A 17,848-nucleotide genomic window follows, 5' to 3' on the forward strand; every position below is an offset into this window, starting at 1 on the left:
ACACTCGTGCAACTTTTACCTATTTTTCCAAGACGTGGGCTCAGACGATGGTGCTGCATTTTGAACAAAGTAAAGAACAATGCTCGTCCACAAGGCGGGGTCAACGGATTACAAATGGATTATCAAATACGAGGTTTGAATAGTGTGCTTTACATTTGTATAAAATCAAATTTGACAAAACCAGTAGCGCCGCCAGATTTCATAAAGTACGAATCGAAATGGGTTTGATAACGACTTCCCTTTCATCACACGGCCAATCAAATTTGGTCAAACCGTCTGTCTTCTTCCCCACCACCACCATCATCATCATCATCATCATCATCATCATCGTGTCGTCGTCGTCTCCTTCATCTGATCCTTTGAATTAGCACTCCTTTTCTTTCCCTCAGAAAGTTGTCTTACAATCATCATCGTCTCTTGAAAGAAATTCCAATTGCAGCCTTTTTTCATCGCATGAAAATTTGGAAATGGAAACACACAGGAGAAAATGAGAGGTGATTTGGCTCTGTTGAAGCCAAAGAAATAGAGGGCGGTTTCAAGAATTGAGGATTCAAGACTTTCAGTGCTTTCTTTCGGTAAATGTTACAGACGCGTTCTTCCCTTTAATCATTTCCCGGCGGACCACCTTTCGAACCAACTACCTATCTTTACCTGTCTCCGCTGTGAAGATCACCATCGACCCGCACGGCCACGGTCTCTGGTTCAAGTCCAGGATGGCCCAGCTGCGCCACCGGCGACTTCCTGCAGACGGGGCACGTGGCGTGCAGTCTGAGCCACGGGTCGACACACTCCATATGGAAGAAGTGCCCGCACTCCGGCAGCAGCCGCAGAACATCGCTCTCCTCGTATTCTCCCAAGCATATCGAGCAAGAACAACCGCCAATCTTCTCGTGGTGCTTCACGCTCGAGAATATGATTGTTGGGTAGCTCTGGAGCATGGCCTCGTCGATCCCTCCGCCTGCCCCGGTCATCAACAAGGCATCGAGGTGCCGGCGTGTGATCCGAGCCAGGATGCCTGCCCGGTGGTTGGCACGGATGCAGTGGTGGGAGGAGAAGGTGATGACGAAGACGAGGACGAGGAAACCGATTAAGACCATCATGCCGTCTGTGAATGGGTTGATGTCGGTGCCATACGAGCTTCCGCCACCGCCGCTTGAACTGCTGCTGTTCATGTTCTTGCGAGCGTTCGAGAGCAAGAGGGGAGAAGAAAGATTGGTTTTACTTCAGTTTCGTAATAGCAGACGTGAGGGTCATAAGGCTGAACAAGCACAAGGAGCTACCGTATTAACGACGTAATTGAATTATCAAGTAATATAATCAAAGATGGTTCCTTCATTCATTCATAAAAAACGAGAACTATAGAAATACGATAGATAAGTTTCTGAATATAAAATTTCCGAAATAAATAAAGGGGAAAAAGACACCCTACCGTCCGTTTCGTAGAAAATGGATCATTTCCGAAAAATATTTTCTCAGAAGTCAATTTCCAAGAAAATGACAATATTTTTTGGTGTTTAGTAAGAAATTTTTTTTCTAAGACTTCACCATTTAGGCATGATCACTTATTGATTTATAAATCCATCAAATATGAACTTGCCTTTAAATCTAATCAAACTCACTTCATATCTTTGTCCATTCATTGTGGCTAAATGCTCGTCTACTCTAAAAAAAATGTTCGTATGAATTTTAAAAAGAAACAAAGTAAGTACCGCCCTCATGAGAATCTTTTAGTTGAGTAGCCTGTTCTTCCCTTGCATCTTTTTTTTTTAGTGACCTAGGAACCCTGTACAGTCGGCAGTCGGCGAGTAAACTTAGGGGGACACGTAAGCGGGAGGACCCACCACCCCGGCGTCCCACTAAAGACCCAAGCGATCGTGAGGGGATTCGAACTCCTTCCCTTCGTGAGGGGGAGAGAACCCAAACCATCGCGGCCACCAATGCGGTGGTTCCTTCCCTTGTATCTTTTGTGTTCTAATAAACAAAAGAAAAAAGAAGCAAAACATGTAAAGCCTTTTACTTGAGCAATATACAACTGCAGGGTAGAATAAATAAAGAAAATGATAAGTAAGAGTACAGAGTGCGAGCTTGAGATCGATGAGCTCAAGGTTCGTCTAGCAACGCCAACGACTAGCCAAGAAAGAAGAAGATGGGAAAAAAAAAAAATAAAGAAAATAAAAAGGAAATTAAAAATAATTCGAATTAAAAAAGAAAGAAAATTAAAAAATAATTCGAAGAAAAAGAAAAGAAGAAAAATAAAGAGGAGGAGGAAGTGGAGATTTATAGAATATAAGATAAGAGAGATCGAGGAAAATGTTTTCCACTTTTCAAAAGTGGAAAATATTTTTCTTTAATTTAGAATACTTTTTTCTTTTCTTGAAAAATATTTTCCTCAAGGAATTCATTTTCCGTGAAACGAATGCCGGAAAATCTGGAAAAATTTTTCTCGGAAATTATTTTCTACGAAACGAACGGATCCTTAGAGGGAGAGTTTTGATATGATGAGTTTTGGCAATCTAACCTGCGGTTTGGTTGACCTGCCTTGGATAGTGGGCCAACTTTGTTGAGTCCATTTGGGCTAAAATCCCTTTGCATTGGTCGATTATATCTCTTAATTCCATGGATATTTGCCCCAGTCTATGCTATCACTTTCACACTCCCACTTCTTAATTTGTGCCTGTTCTGTTCCCACATGCACTTCCTTCTTCTTCCTCAAGTACTCCAGCTTGTGCAATAGAGCTAGGGATTTTGCTTGTAGAGAGGATGATGCTCGAACCTCACGCACTAATCCATTGAGGACTCTTCCATTTGAATCGCGCAAGATCCTGGTGATTGAGCTCAACAATTCTCCTTGCACCCACGAGTAATTGACGTTCAGTTTCACCGATCAACCCTCTGGCGGTTTTCACTTGATAGGTTGGTTCGGTTTGTTTGGTTTCTTCGACCCTTTCTTCCTCTGCCATCAACTGAAGTTCTTCATTTGTGCGTGAGCTATGTCAACGAGGGGTCATGGATCTTGTCGCTTGGCTCAGAAGATGCAGTTGCTGTGTGACTTCCAGATCGTCCAGAGCACAACCACGACCATCTCATCTTCAGGTGATTCTCTTCCCTCTTCAAAGACTTCCGTGAGCCCCTTGTCAAATCTAGTTATAGTGAAGGCATTCTAGCCAAGGTTAATTCATGGGTCTAACCATGTTTGTTTTGTCCAATTGCAGAGCAAAAACATTCGGTTGTCTCTAGATGGTAGCATAGAGCAGGCAAATGGGGTAAGGTAAAACCTCCCTCTTGTATAGATTTTCCCTTATTTTGACAGAGGCTCCAAAGAAAAGTCCGCATTTTCGGGAGACAGACAAATTCCAAATTTTAGTTTGTTTGGTTCTGTTTTTGTACTTTAGGAACAAACCTTGTTATAACTGCTCTTATTGTGTAAGTCTTGATTTGTTGCCAGTCCACACTAGACTATCTTCCTTTGGGTTAGGGCTGATTGTAATAGCTAGGATTTCATTGATCACTTGATATTTGAAAAGATTCTGAATCTTAGTTTCGTTCCAACCCCGTATTTCTTCATTATTAGTTCAGCCACCATCACAGGGTCATCTTTATTCATTGGACCTCCGATCACTCCCAATGTGAGCCATTTGTCTTTTCATATTCAAATAGATTTTAAGATACTTACAAGAGACTATATGCTGATTTATATACATGTTCCGGACCTGTAGCTAGAAGAGTATTCAAATGCAAACTTTGCTAGCTTTCACGATAATATGAAATTAATGATAGGATACATTTTTATGTTGGTAGGAAGTGCGATATCATGGAAGAATGAGAAACATAAATCTATAGCATCTTCTCCTATGCGAGTAAAATTTGTGGCATACTTTTCAGTTGCCACTTAGGCTATTTGGTTCCGTAACATCATCAGGAAGTTAACCGTTTTTGATTTTATAGATAGGCCCATACAGTTATATTATACCAAACTCTATAATGTTATTTATTAATAATAACAGAGGTCTTAAGATGTCTAAGCACATGATAGTCAAGTTTTTGACCATAAATGAGACAGTATAAAATGGTGACATTATAGTATATCATGTTTCCGTAAATGATGTGATTGTAAATCCACTAACTAAAGACCTATTCCCTTGTGTGTTTGAGCAACATGTTATTAGCATGAGTTTATGAGCATCATTGGATGTTGTTATTTAGTGGGAGCCGTTTTTTTTTTTTCTCTAATAAAATTTACATATGTGTTTATTACATTTAATAACGTTTTGATATGTATCAACTTTTACATTTAATAAAGTATTATGAGTATTTTTTTTATTTTGTTGAATACATAATAATAAAAATCTTAATGTATTATACAAACCTAGAGTGAAAGCCAGGGGCATCCGGTTATTAGTCTTGAGCATAATTTTGTTACATATAAATAAATGTTAACTGTAAGGATAAGACAAATGCAAGTTCATTGAACCATAAACATATTTTCTAGTGACACAGGTTTTATGACACTTAAGGTAAGAGAATATTGATTAATAAAGGAAATAACACATAATATATTACTTTACTTTCTGTGAGATGTGTTATTCATTTGTCATATTACTATATTGAATTGATATCAATAAGATTAAAAGCACTTGTAACCATGAAAGACTTTATGTGTATACATGTAATTACCGCCATGATTTAATTTTAAATTTTATGAGATATGATTGATTATTAAGAATTATCTTTATATCAAGGTGTGCACATATAGTACAATTCAATTAATATAACTCAAGTAGGAGAATGTAAGGGTTTTTTTAATGTGTGCTACATTAATCGATATTGTAATTTACCGTTTACGAGATTGGTCTAAAGTGAGAAAAAATATTTTTTAATTAATCTAATATAAGCTAGCTAGTGTGAGCTGAGTTGAGTCCAACCTATAATGAAAGGGCATGGCTGGAAATTCTATAAATAATGTTTAAGTCTCTCATTTACCCTAATACATATAATTATTCTCATAAAGGAGCATTTACTAAACGTTAAGAGTGAATGCCGTCTCATTAAGCCAATAATATAAAGGGGAATTGTGCTTGGGTCGTTATTTTTTTGCATCAAGAATGATGGATTCCAAAACAAGTATATTAATCTTTCTATTGAATTATATGTGTTCTTGTTCTAATTATGGAGATCATAAAATTGCGTTTTTCGGGACTAATGGTAAATGCTTTCCAAAGGGCTTTGGGCAAAGAGACGTTCTTGATCATGAACTTTGCCACCAGTACCATCGAGCCTAGAGGCGAAAGCGATGTTTTTGAGTATATCTAATCTATGCGTAGAGAGTGCATCTAAGTCGATAGGCGGAACAGATCCAATACAGGCCAATTTACCTTAAGTCCGGAGAAAACAGAGCCCGTTTATCTTTATCTGTCTTCTTTTACCAAGCTATGGTATATCCAAAAGCGAAAATCAAGAAGCACGTTCAGAGGAGGAATTGCCACCTTTTGGACGGCGGCGGCCGCGGCTGCCAGCATCTGAGCTGAACGATTCTTCCTCTTCTGCAATGACCCTCCACCAAAGATCTGCCAAAAAACTGGAATTCATTTGACCAGCCGCACATAAAGATCAGAAGACATGGTTCTGGAGATTCCTTCTTGCACCGATGAGATGAAAGACGAATGAACCCACGACATAGTCATTTACCTGAACGCGAATTCCTAGTCGAATCGAAGAATCCTGGGTCGAGCCAGCGGCACGAAGATGCAGAGGTACTGCACGCGGGGAGACGGAACCGACGTTGGAGGGGAGGAGGAGGAAGAAAGAGTCGGCGCTTTGGGAAAGAAAACGATAGCGAGCCAGCGTTGTAATTGCGAACGCAAGTGCGAAAATGGAAGGGAGAAAGAGAACCGGTGACTTTCGTGGAATTCTATGTGGTTCCGAGGAGTAGGGCTTGGGCCGTGACTTCTGTTGTCCTTCGCATGATGGGCCCATTGGACCCAGGCACACTACTTTTGAGAGGGACGCCATGCAATCTCCGTCGAACGCGGGCCTAACACCCTAAATAACCTACGCGACATGGAGATTATAAGGATATGAAGGACGACTAACCATGATTTTTGGACAGATGGCTAACAAGAGAAAATTTAGGACTAGAGTAAAAATTAATGAATTTCTTCTCGATAAAAAAAAAAAAATTATGGTAGATTTGAAATTAGACCTAAAGTTTGGGATTTTTCTGAGACAAAAAAAGTTCAGAGCATATTCAAGATTAAACCTAAAGTTTTGGGTTTTTGCTATAACAAAAAAAAGTTAGGTCAGATTTAGATTAGACCTAAAGTTTAAGGTTTCTTTCGAGATAAAAACGTTTTCGGTAGAATTAAGATTGAACCTAAAGTTTGAGTTATGAAATCCCAAATTCATTTTTTTTTTCATTTTTAATATCGGTACTCCTATTTTAATTCTCACTTTTAGATTTACATAAAAGTTGATATTCACATCTCAAGCTAAATAGTCTCCATTCCAAATTCTGTGAAAATGTGATGATACGAACCCTCACCTTTTCTTTCCCACATGAGAAGGGTGGCCGGAGTTTGAATGTATGCTTTGCATATGTATAAAATCAAATTTGACAAAACCAACGCCAGATTTCATAAAGTACGAATCGAAATGCGTGTGGATGACGACTCCCTTGTCATCACACGGCCAATCAAATTTGGTCAACGCCTGTCTGTTTCTTCTCCACCATCATCGTCTTTTCCTTCTCTATCTCTTCCATCGAATTAGCACATCTTTTCTTTCCCTAAGAAGTTGTCCTACAGACACTCTTGAAAGAAATTCCAATTGCGGCCTTTTCTCGTCACATGAAATTTTGGAAATGGATACACAGAGAAGAAAATCAGAAGAGGTTTGGCTCTGTTGAAGCCAAAGAAATAGAGGGCAGTTTAAAAAATGTAGGATTCAAGACTACCATCAGTGCTTTCCTTCCGTAAATGTTACAGAGGCGTTCTTCCATCTAATCATTTTCCGGCGGACCACCTTTTGGAACCAACTACCTTACCTGTCTCCGCTGTGAAGATCACCGTCGACCGGCACGGCCACGGTCTCTGGTTCAAGTCCAGGATGGCCCAGCTGCTCCTCCGGCGACTTCCTGCAGATGGGGCATGTGGCGTGCAGTCTCAGCCACGGGTCGATGCACTCCATATGGAAGAAGTGCCTGCACTCCGGCAGCGGCCGCAGAACATCGCTCTCCTCGTATTCTCCCAAGCATATGGAGCAAGAACCACCCCCAATCTCCTCATGGTGCTTCACGCTCGAGAACAGGACCGTCGGGTAGGTCTGGAGCGTGGCCTCGACGATCCCCCTTCCCACCGCCCGGCTGGCACGGATGCAATGGTAGCAGGAGAGGGTGATGACGACGATGAGGACGACGACGCCGAGTATGAACATGTACACGTACGGGCTGCTGCCATCCAGGCTTCCACCGCCGCTGCTTGAACTGCTGCTGCTCATGTTCTTGCGAGCGCACGAGTACAAGAGGGGGGAAGAAAGATTGGCTTTACTTCAGTTGTAATGGCAGACGTGAGGGTCATAAGGCCGAACAAGTACAAGGAGCTATCGTATTAGCAACGAAATCGAATTATCGAGCAATATAATAATTTGAAAACGACCCCAATTCTATTTTCCATATGTATGGAAAATAATTAAAAGGAGTTTGGCAATCTTAGCTGGAGCGGATCCAGCACAAGAAGCTCATTGAATTTACTATTATTATCTTCCAACAAATCTATTCAGCTAAGAAAAATTTTCCCAATCAATCATCTCCCTTTACATATGGAGTGCGTATGTACGTGGCGTCCCTGATGAAAGGGATGCTTGCATAAATCCCCACGACCGTGCACCTCACGCAGTCCATTAGCAGGACTATGAAGGCCGACCCGACCATCGCCCAGTAGTACATGCCGAACTGGCCCCGTAGTGGATCAGCGGCGCGAAGTTGCTCGTATACCACATGATCTGCAGCATGTTCTCCAGCGGGAGCCCCATCATCACATGGTACTGGAAGAAGTGAGGCCACTCGCGGTTCCGCACGACCCAGAGGTACATGGCGAAGGAGACACCATCAGAAATCAGGTGGGGAGGCGACGGATTGCCCCCGGGATGTAGTAGCTCAGGAGCTCAACTTGCTCGTAGTGCTCCATCAGCGGCTGGAAGTAGAAGGCCGTGTCAGAGATCTGCAGGGCCATCAGGTATGGAATGTACGCCAAGGTCCGCCACGACCACTCTCGCTTCTTTACGATCTTAGGATAAGGGATGCTGAAAGGATAGTCCAGCTACACTTTTGGAGGCGCCGGGCATTTGCACCTTCTGGTTCTTGACGGTAATATACTTGGGTCCTTGCCGAACAATGCAGTGGATGCAGAGGACAGGCGCAAAAGAGGCTGACCTGCAAACCTTGAAAATGTAATGTTAACATTATCACTTTTAGCAGTCCAACAGAACAAAATATTTTGATAACCTTGATTGAGTATCAAGAAACTATTTAATGAAAAACTCATTTTGTTAATCATAGAATCTTACATCTTCCTTATTGTTACAACAAAAGATATTCAGCTAGTTACTCCTTTCCTCGCCATCATCGGCAGAAAATGAGGATTGAAAACAATTCGAGAGCGAAAATGTGATTGGAAAAAGCACATTCATTCAGGTAAAGAATACTAGTCCTCCATTGTGTTGGCCTTATTATCGATTAAATCCGTTCAAAGCAATGGAGCATACATAGGCATGAAGAACAAATATGCATCTGCGGATATTTGAGGTCGTAGCTCGACATTGGTTGACAATACAAAGCCCTTTTGGCCAAAGATAGTCGCAAGTAAACGCCAAGCTACACGACGGGAATTCCCGGAGGTCTTGTTCCAACCCCGTGAGTGCCTGTTTAAATTACAAGATTTGAATAACAGTTCAGCGAGATGGTTGTACCAACTGCAATTAAAAGACACTGAAGAACAATATGTCTGATCAAAAATGGCCCAAAGAATGATAGACAAGCCTGCATAACAATGATCAGCCAAGCAATGTTGGAAAACATCAAATAGCGGCTCAACTGAGCATGCAAATTAACAAACATACCATCGCATCAAAATATAATGTCGGATTAGCGCACATCTAATTTTTAGAAAAAAACACTAATGGCTGCAATAATCTACCTCTCCTTACATTCTTTCATATTGCCATCATGCCAGTTATTTGGAGCTAGATAGCCTCACTACTTGTTGCATATCATATGTATTCATAGCCACAGCTCCACAATTGATTCGAATGAAGATAAGATCATATGCCTATCTTTGCTCGAAAGGAAGTTTTGAGAGCTAATCGAATGTAGAGTTATCTCCCCCTCTTTTACAGCTAAATACTTTCTCAGTAGTTTCCAATAAACCCCGCAAAATCATCTCCCCTGCCATGATTCAATCGCTTTAACTCGGTCAAATGCATAAAACCCAAAACATCTAGCACCACTCGCTATCCTTTTGCTCTGTTTCCTCAAAAGTTGAAACCACGAAGTCAATCCGGACATGCCTCTATTCTCTATTCTGGAAATGCGTAGGTCCATAGACAGAAAGAATTTTCCTTTACATCGTATGTTAATACTTTCCAAAGGGCTTCAAGTCGAGTGACGTTTTTTTATCATAAACTTTGCGGTCAATACTATGGAGCTCGGAGGCAAAAGCGACGTTGTAAAGTATATCTAATGTATGCAGAGAGAGTACATCAAAGTCATTAGGTAGAACATATAAAATATGGGAAAATTAAGAGTCCTAAATTTATTACATTTTTACCAATTCAGTCATAAACATTGTAGTTTTACCAATTGAATCCTAGACTTTTCAATATTTGCTAATTGAGTTCATTCGGCCAATTTTGATTGGAATTCGCTAATGTGAACGTCAACCGTCCTACATAATACGATCAAAGTTGACGTGGACAAAATTAATTATTTTTTAAAATTTGTCTAATTTTTTAATTATTCTTTGTATTTTTAATTTCTTTTTTCATTTCTCCTCTATTTTCTTTTTCTTTTTCTTCCTCTCTAACCGGTTGCCTAGCTTTTGGCAACTAGCCAAAAGCCACAACCAACGATGGTCGGCCTCGCCAACCTCAAGCAAGGCTTGGCCTCGAGGGTTGGCCCTCAGGTGAGGTTGCCCCTCATTGGATCCTGGCGAGGGCGAGCCTTGCTCTCTACCGGCTGGGTTGCCCCTCGCTAGATCGTGGCCTCTGGTTGGCGAGGTCAACTCCTCATTGATTGTGGCCTTTGGCTAGTCATGGGAGGTTGGGCCATTGGTAAGAAAATATAAAGGAAAGAAATTTAAAAAGAAATTAAAAGCATAAAAAATTTAAAAAGTCGAAAAAAATATTAAAAAACTAATAAAATTGTCCATGTTAACATTGGTGTCCACATTGGTAAATTTCACCCAAATTTGACCGGATAAACTCAATTGATAAAATTTAAAAAGATTTAGGATTCAATTGGTAAAATAAAAAATTTAGGATTGAATTGATAAAAATATAATATGTTTATAACTTTTTGAACAATTTTCTCAATCAAATACAGCACAATTTATCTGAAGTCCAGAAAAAATGGAGCCGGTTTATCCCTTTCTGTCTTCTTTTACCAAGCTAAATTATATCCAAAAGAGAAAACCAAGAAGCACGTACAGAGGAGGAATTACCTCCTTTTGGACGGCGGCGGTGGCGGCCAGCATCTGAGCTCAACGATTCTCCCTGTTTTGCAGTGACCCACCACCAAAGATCTGCCAAAAAATCGGAATTCATTTGACCAGCAGCACATAAAGACCAGAAAACGTGGTCCTGGAGATTCCTTCTTGCACCGATGAGATCAAAGACGAATGAACCCACGACATAATCATTTACCTGAACGCAAATTCCCGCTTGAACCGACGGCGAACGGAGATGCAAAGATACCGCGTGCGAAGAGAAGGAACCGACGCTGGAGGGGAAGAGGAGTGAAGAAAGAGTCGGTGCTTTGGGAAAGAAAATGATAAGAGCCCTTGCGTTGTAATTTATAAGTCGGCGATCGCAAGTGGGAAAATGGGAGGGAGAGAGAGCCGGTGACTTTCGTGAAATTCCAGGTGCTTCTCATGAGTTGGGCTTGGGCCGTGACTTCTGTGGTCCTTCGCATGATGGGCCCATTGGGCTAGGCATACAACTTTGGGGGGAGACTCCATGCATTCTCCGTCAAACGCGGGCCTAAATTTAGTTCCAGTTTCAATTACACTCTAAACTTTTCTTCTTTGTCTCATTAACATCCTCCAACTATAGGTCCAGTCCTGATTCTGCCTGAAACTTTTTTTTGGTCTCACATAAAAAAAAAAAAAAAAAAATAGATTTTTACTTGAGTTTCAAATATGCCTTGTTCAACCACCTGACCAAAACTTCTCTTTTGAGCACAAGCTGTTCAAGCAAAAAGTTTCAAAGTCGGAGTAAATTTGAGATTAGACCTAAAGTTTGAGGTTTTTTCTATGACCAAAGAAAAGTTCAAGGTAGATTTGAGGCTAAAGTTAAAGTTTTGGATTTTTCTAAGACAAAAAAGATTTAGGGTAAATTTAGGATTGGACTTAAAATTTGTAGTTTTTTTTTTTTAGATAAATAAAATTTTTGGGTAGAGTTAGGGTGAAAAGTTTCAAAGAAATCAGAGTAAATGTGAAATTAGACCTAAAATAAAAGAATAGTTTAGGGAAAATTCGAGACTAAATGCAAAGTTTTGGATATTTTCTAAGACAAAAAAAAATTAGGGTAGATTTAAGACTAGACTTAAAGTTTAAGGATTTTTTTTTGGATGAAAAAAAGTTTTCGATAGGATTAGGACTAAATCTAAAGGTTGAGTTTTTGGAGAATTAGTCCCAAATTCGAGTTTTTTATTTTTATTTTTTTGTCAATTTTACTCTACTTCTATTTTGATTTTCATTCACAGATTTTTGTTCCACCTCATTCTAAAATGTCAAAATTGAAATCCACATTCAAAACTAAATCGATTCTATTCCAAATCTCATGAAAAAGTAGCGATTCAAATCTTCCACCTCTTCTTCTCTACGTGAGAAAGATGGTCGAGGTTTGAATAGTATGATTTACATGTGTAAAATCAAATTTGACAAAATGAGGAGCGCTGCCAGATTTTATAAAGTACGAATCGAAATGGGTTTCGACAGCGACTCCCCTTACATCACACGGCCAATCAAATTTGGTCAACTTCTTCTCCACCACCACCATCATCATCAGCATCAGCATCAGCATCAGCATCATCTCCTTCATCTGATCCTTGGAATTAGCACTCCCTTTCTTTCTCTCAGAAGTTGTCTTCCGGACCCTCTTGAAAGAAATTCCAATTGCAGCCTCTTTCGTCACATAAAAATTTGAAAGTGGATACACAGAGGAGAAAATCCGAAGAGGTTTGGCTCTGTTGAAGCCAAAGAAATAGAGGGTAGTTTGAAAAGTGGAGGATTCAAGACGACCATCAGTGCTTTCTTTCGGTAAATGTTACAGACGCGTTCTTCCACCTAATCCTTTTCCGGAGGACCACCTTTCAAAACCCGGATTTGAATTGGGGAAAAGGGATTTGCAGTCCCCTGTCGTACCGCTCGACCATGCTGCCAAAATGTATGATACCCTAAGAAATAGATGAACAAAGTCTCCTTTTGTTTGCGTTGAGTGGGGGATTCCTAAACTTCTTCTTCAATTGGACGTGCATCTTGAATACCATTTTCTTAGAACTACCTATCTTACCTGTCTCCGCTGTGAAGATCACCGTCGACCAGCACGGCCACGGTCTGTGATTCAAGTCCAGGTTGGCCCAGCTGCCCCACCGACGACCTTCTGCAGACGGGGCATGTGGCGTGCAGTCTCAGCCACGGGTCGACGCACTTCATATGGAACAAGTGCCCGCACACCGGCAGCAGCCGCAGCAAGTCGCCTTCCTTGTATTCTCCCAAGCATATCGAGCAAGAACCACCGCCGATGACGTCGCTCGAGTCTGCTAAGTTGTTCTTCTCGAGGTGCTTCACGCTCGAGAATAGGACCGTCGGGTAGCTCTGGAGCGTGGCCTCATCGATCCCCCTGTCTGCCGCAGTCCCCGACAAGGCGTCGAGATGCTGGAGCGCCATCGGAGCCGGAATGAACTCCCGGCTGTGGTCACGGAGGCAGCAGCAGCAGGAGACGGTGACGAGGAGGACGATGGCGAGGATACCGATTCCGAACGCCATGCCGTATGCGAACTGGCTCATGTCGCCCCCGCTGCTCATGTTCCGGCGAGCGTTCGAGAACAAGAGGGGAGAAGAAAGGCGTTTTACTTCATTTTTCTAAGAGCAGACGTGAGGGTCATGAGGCTGAACAAGTACAAGGAGCTACCGTATTAACAACGAAATCGAATTATCAAGTAATATAATCATTTGAAAACGACCCATCCCGTTATTTTATAAACCAATTCTACTTTCCATATTCTGGAAAATAATTAACTGGAGTTCGGCAACTTTAGCTGGTAGAGGATCCAGCACAATAAGCTCATTGAATTTGCTATTAATGGCTCTCTTCCAACAAATCTATTCAGCTGAAATTTTTCTTCCCAATCAATCATCTCCCTTTACATATGGAGTGTGTATGTACGCAGCGTCACTGATGAAAGGGATGTTTGCGTAAATCCCCGCCACCGCACACCTCACGCACTCCATCAGCAGGAATATGAAGGCCGACCCGACAATTGCCCAGTAGTACATGCCGAACCGGCCCCCGTAGTGGATCAGTGGCGCGAAGTTGCTCGCATACCACACGATCTGCAGCACGTTCTCCAACAGGAGCCCCATCATCACATGGTACCGGAAGAAGTGAGGCCACCTGCGGTTCTGCACGACCCAAAGGTACACGGCGAAGCAGTACACCATCAGGAACCAGGTGGGGAGGCGCCGGATCGCTCCCGGGACATAGTAGCTCAGGAACTCGAATTGCTCATAGTGCTCCATCAGGGGCTGGAAGTAGAAGGCCGTGTCAGATATCTGCAGGGCCATCAGGTAAGGAACGCACGCTAGGGTCCGCCACCACCACTCCGGCTTCTTCACGATCTTAGGGTAAGGAATGCTGAAAGGATAGTCCAGGTACACTTTTGGAGGCGCCGGGCATTTGTGCCTTCCGGTTCTTGGCGGTAACACACTTCTGTCCTTACCGAACAATGAAGTCGATGTAGAGGACAGGTGTGAAAGAGGCCGCCGACCTGCTAAACCTTGGATGTGTAATGTTAACATAATCATTTCTAGCAGTTTAACAGAACAAAAATTTTTATAACCATGACTAAGTATCAAGAAATTACTCAACAATTATCTCGTTTTATAAATCATACAATCTTACATCTTCTTAATTGTTACAAACAAAAGCTACTCAGTCAATCCTTTCCTCACCATCATCCGCAGAAAATGAGAATAAAAAACAATTTGAAAGCATAAAGGTAATTGGAAAAGCTCATTCATTCAGGGTAAGAATACTAATTCTTCACCATGTTGACTTTACTATCGGTGAAATCGGTTCAAAGCAATGGAGCATAATAAGTATGAAGAGTAAATATGCACCTTCGAATATCTGAGATTGCAGCTTGACTTTGGTTGACAATACAGGTTTTACTGGCCAATAATAGTCACAAGTAGACGCCAGGCTACGCATCGGGAATTTACTGGCCTTGGGATGCACAGCAATGGTCCTGGAGGTCTTGGTCCATCCCCACGGACTAGCATTTGAGTGCCTGTTTAAATTACAAGATTTAGACGACAGTTTAGCGATATGGCTGTGCCAACTGCTGCTAAAAGACTCTGTATAACAATCAAGTCGGCTCAGAAATGCCCAAAAGAATGATGGACAAGTCAATGTGCAGCCAAATGGTGCTGGAAAAAAACAAGTAGCAGCTCGACCGAGTGTGCAAATTAACAAATATACCATTGCATCAGAATATATTGGCTGTATCGGCGCACATCCAATTTTGAGAAAAGACACTACTGGCTGCAGAAATCCACCATTCCTCACATTCTTTCATATTGCCATCATACTGGTTATTAGGAGCTAAATAGCCTCACTACTAATTGCATATTATATGTATTCATAGCCATATCTTCACAGTTGATTCGAATGAAGAAGAGATCATATGCCCGTCTCTGCTTGAAAGCAAGTTTTGAGAGCTAACCAAATGTGAAGTTATCTCCTCCCTTTTACAGCTAAAAGCTCCTTAATAGTTTCCCAGTTCTATCTGTATAATTAATAAACCAGGCCGAACCATCTCCCCTATCATGATTCAGCCGCTTTAACTTGGTCAAACGCATAAAACCCAAGACACTTAGGACCACTCACTATCCTTTTGCTTTGTTTCCTCTAAAGTTGAAACCACTGAGGCAATCCGGACACGCCTCAGTTCTCTATTCTGGAAATGCGTGGATCCATAGACAGAAAGAATATTCCTTTACGTCATATGTACATACTTTCCACAGGCCGGCAAGCGAAGTGACGTTCTTGATCATAAAATTTGCGACGAAAGCAACAGTTTTTGAGTATATCTAATGTACGCGTAGATAGTGCATCTAAGTCGTTAGGTAGAACAGATCCAATACAGCCCAATTTATCTGAAGTCCGGAGAAAACAGAGCCGGTTCATCAGGCTGCTCTCCCAGTAAAGAAAACGAGACAGACAAAAGAGAAACGATCTTTCTGTATTCTTTTACCAAGCTAGTATATCCAAAAGCGAAAATCAAGAAGCACGTACAGAGGAGGGATTGCCGCCTTTGGGACGGTGGCGGCAGCACCGACCGCCGGCATCTGAGCTCAACGATTCTCCCTCTTCTGCAGTCACCCACCACCAAAGATCTGCCCAAAAGATATGAAAAAAACACACACACACACACACACACACACACACACAAAAGTAATGAGGTCGGAATCAGCACATAAAGATGAGAAAACATGGCTCTGAAAATTCCTTCTTGCACCGACGAGATCAAAGACGAATGAACCCACGACATAATCATTTACCTGAACGCGAATTCCGGGTCGAGACAGCGGCACGAAGATGCGAAGGTACCGCGTGCAGAGAGACGGAACCGACGTTGGAGGGGAGGAGGAGGAAGAAAGAGTCGGCGCTTTGGGAAAGACAGCGGCAGGGCGCTAGCGTTGTAATTTATAAGTCGGCGAGGGCAAGTGGGAAAATGAAGGGGAGAAAGAGAGCCGGTGACTTTCGTGAAATTCTAGGTGCTTCCGGGGAGTTGGGCTTGGGCCGTGACTTCTCATGTCCTTCGTATGATGGGCCCATTGGGCCAGGCGTACTGCTTTCGAGAGGGACTCCGTCATGCATTCTCCGTCGAACGTGGGCCTAATACCCTAAATAACCCTCAACTCTAGTTCCGATCTTGATTATACTCTAATTTTTTTTTTGTCTCATAAACATCCTCAAATTATATAGGTCCAATCCCAATTCTGTCTGAAACGTTTTTTTTTTTTAACTTAAAAAAATACAGACTTTTCCTCGAGTTTCAAATTTGCTCCATTCAACCATTCGTTTAAAATTCCTTCCTTGTCAACAATCGAGAGATGGAAAACTCTCAAGCCCGAGCTATTTAATCGTCCTTGGCATGAGCTCTCTTGTGAGAGATGGAAAACAACCGAGCATGAGAATTTGAAGATTGAGTGTAAAATGAAAGATCTTTAAGCGAGATGGAAGGATGACTCTCTTGAGAGTAAAAGCAATTGAAACTTTTTTGAACTTCTTGAAACTTTTTTGTTCGTTTTATTAAAAAAAGTACAAATTTTTATTTGAGTTCCATATCTGCTCCATCTAATCATTGGTCCAAAATTTCTCGTCAACAATCGAAAGATGGAAAATTCTCGAGCACGAGCTATTTGAATACCCCAAGTACGAGCTCTCTAACTGTGAGAGATGGAAGACTTTCGAGCACAAGAGTTTGAAGATTGAGTGCAAAATTGGACACCCCTAAGTGAGATGGAAGGAAGACTCTCTTAAGAGTAAGAGCAATTGAACAAAGCTAACAACAATTGCTCTAGTTTACACCCAAATTTCAAATCTAATAAGACATTAATTGGGCTAAGGTGGAATTCATTGCCAAAGATATATTCTTAGATATGAAATTTAGGGAAAACTATAGCAATGGCATGGAAATACCACGTAGCATCACTAATGGTGATTTCCGATAGAGGGACAAATATAAGATTTAAGTAAAAATTGGGATTTTTTCATGAGACAAAAAATAATAATAAATACCACATAGGATCACTAATGGTGATTTCCGATAGAGGTTTTATAGGGACAAATATAAGATTTAAGTAAAAATTGGGATTTTTTCATGAGACAAAAAATAATAATAAATACCACATAGGATCACTAACGGTGATTTCTGATAGAGGGTTTATAGGGACAAATATAAGATTTAAGTAAAAATTGAGATTTTTTTCATGAGAAAAAAAAAAGTAAATTGAGACTGTACAAAAATTTAAGGATTTTTAAAGGTATTTGGCCGTTAAACATGTGCTTGGCAACCTATTCGGACACCCCACAAAAGAAAACCTAAAAATTATCTCTTTTATTTTTTATTTTTTATTTATCAATCCTATCTATAACTCTCCTCTTTCTCTTTTGGCTTTTTTGTGAAACGGGAGTCAAACCCCACACCTATGATTCAAGCATCCTCACGCTATATAACTTGAGAATCCCAAAATGCAATCGCATGGATCAGAAGGACGACCCTCCATTTTGAGGATTTTTTCTCTTATCTAGATCTTCAATAAGTACCACACTCGAATCCAACACTTTATGT

The 17,848-nt window shown here is 41.2% G+C and overlaps 6 protein-coding genes across 8 annotated transcripts; all 6 read right to left on the reverse strand.

The window, feature by feature from the left end:
* Positions 1-499: 499 nt before the first annotated feature.
* Positions 500-1,108, reverse strand: LOC104455792 (RING-H2 finger protein ATL70-like). The gene has a single exon (XM_010070523.2). The coding sequence runs from the start codon at positions 1,098-1,100 to the stop codon at positions 648-650; it is 453 nt and encodes a 150-aa protein (XP_010068825.2). The 5' UTR covers positions 1,101-1,108; the 3' UTR covers positions 500-647.
* Positions 1,109-5,451: 4,343 nt separating this feature from the next.
* On the reverse strand, positions 5,452-7,491 carry LOC104455793 (RING-H2 finger protein ATL70-like). Its single transcript, XM_018877303.2, has 2 exons — positions 7,040-7,491; positions 5,452-5,575 (listed from the first exon to the last, which is right to left on the reverse strand). Exons 1-2 carry the CDS (start codon positions 7,489-7,491, stop codon positions 5,452-5,454), a joined length of 576 nt encoding a protein of 191 aa, XP_018732848.1.
* A 301-nt stretch (positions 7,492-7,792) lies between these two features.
* On the reverse strand, positions 7,793-8,225 carry LOC104455794 (protein TIC 20-IV, chloroplastic-like). Its single transcript, XM_010070525.1, has 2 exons — positions 8,126-8,225; positions 7,793-7,995 (listed from the first exon to the last, which is right to left on the reverse strand). Exons 1-2 carry the CDS (start codon positions 8,223-8,225, stop codon positions 7,793-7,795), a joined length of 303 nt encoding a protein of 100 aa, XP_010068827.1.
* Positions 8,226-8,599: 374 nt separating this feature from the next.
* LOC120296209 lies at positions 8,600-12,643 on the reverse strand. The gene is made up of 5 exons (XM_039317914.1): positions 12,633-12,643; positions 12,225-12,454; positions 10,912-11,047; positions 10,710-10,790; positions 8,600-8,913 (listed from the first exon to the last, which is right to left on the reverse strand). Exons 1-5 carry the CDS (start codon positions 12,641-12,643, stop codon positions 8,739-8,741), a joined length of 633 nt encoding a protein of 210 aa, XP_039173848.1. The 3' UTR covers positions 8,600-8,738.
* On the reverse strand, positions 12,017-13,401 carry LOC104454079 (RING-H2 finger protein ATL67-like). The gene has a single exon (XM_039316719.1). It carries the CDS (start codon positions 13,293-13,295, stop codon positions 12,777-12,779), a length of 519 nt encoding a protein of 172 aa, XP_039172653.1. The 5' UTR covers positions 13,296-13,401; the 3' UTR covers positions 12,017-12,776.
* Positions 13,402-13,445: 44 nt separating this feature from the next.
* Positions 13,446-16,191, reverse strand: LOC104454080 (protein TIC 20-IV, chloroplastic). Of its 3 annotated transcripts, none has more exons than XM_010068811.3 (4): positions 16,053-16,191; positions 15,787-15,887; positions 14,610-14,779; positions 13,446-14,257 (listed from the first exon to the last, which is right to left on the reverse strand). In XM_010068811.3, exons 2-4 carry the CDS (start codon positions 15,837-15,839, stop codon positions 13,620-13,622), a joined length of 861 nt encoding a protein of 286 aa, XP_010067113.2. In that variant the 5' UTR covers positions 15,840-15,887; positions 16,053-16,191; the 3' UTR covers positions 13,446-13,619. The 3 variants fall into 3 exon arrangements, with proteins under 3 accessions (XP_010067113.2, XP_010067112.2, XP_010067111.2); XM_010068810.3 differs by having other exon boundaries at positions 13,446-14,260; XM_010068809.3 differs by having other exon boundaries at positions 13,446-14,266.
* Between the last annotated feature and the right edge of the window lie 1,657 nt (positions 16,192-17,848).

The sequence above is a fragment of the Eucalyptus grandis genome, chromosome 7 (assembly GCF_016545825.1).
Source record: "Eucalyptus grandis isolate ANBG69807.140 chromosome 7, ASM1654582v1, whole genome shotgun sequence".
NCBI classification, from domain to species: Eukaryota; Viridiplantae; Streptophyta; class Magnoliopsida; order Myrtales; family Myrtaceae; genus Eucalyptus; species Eucalyptus grandis.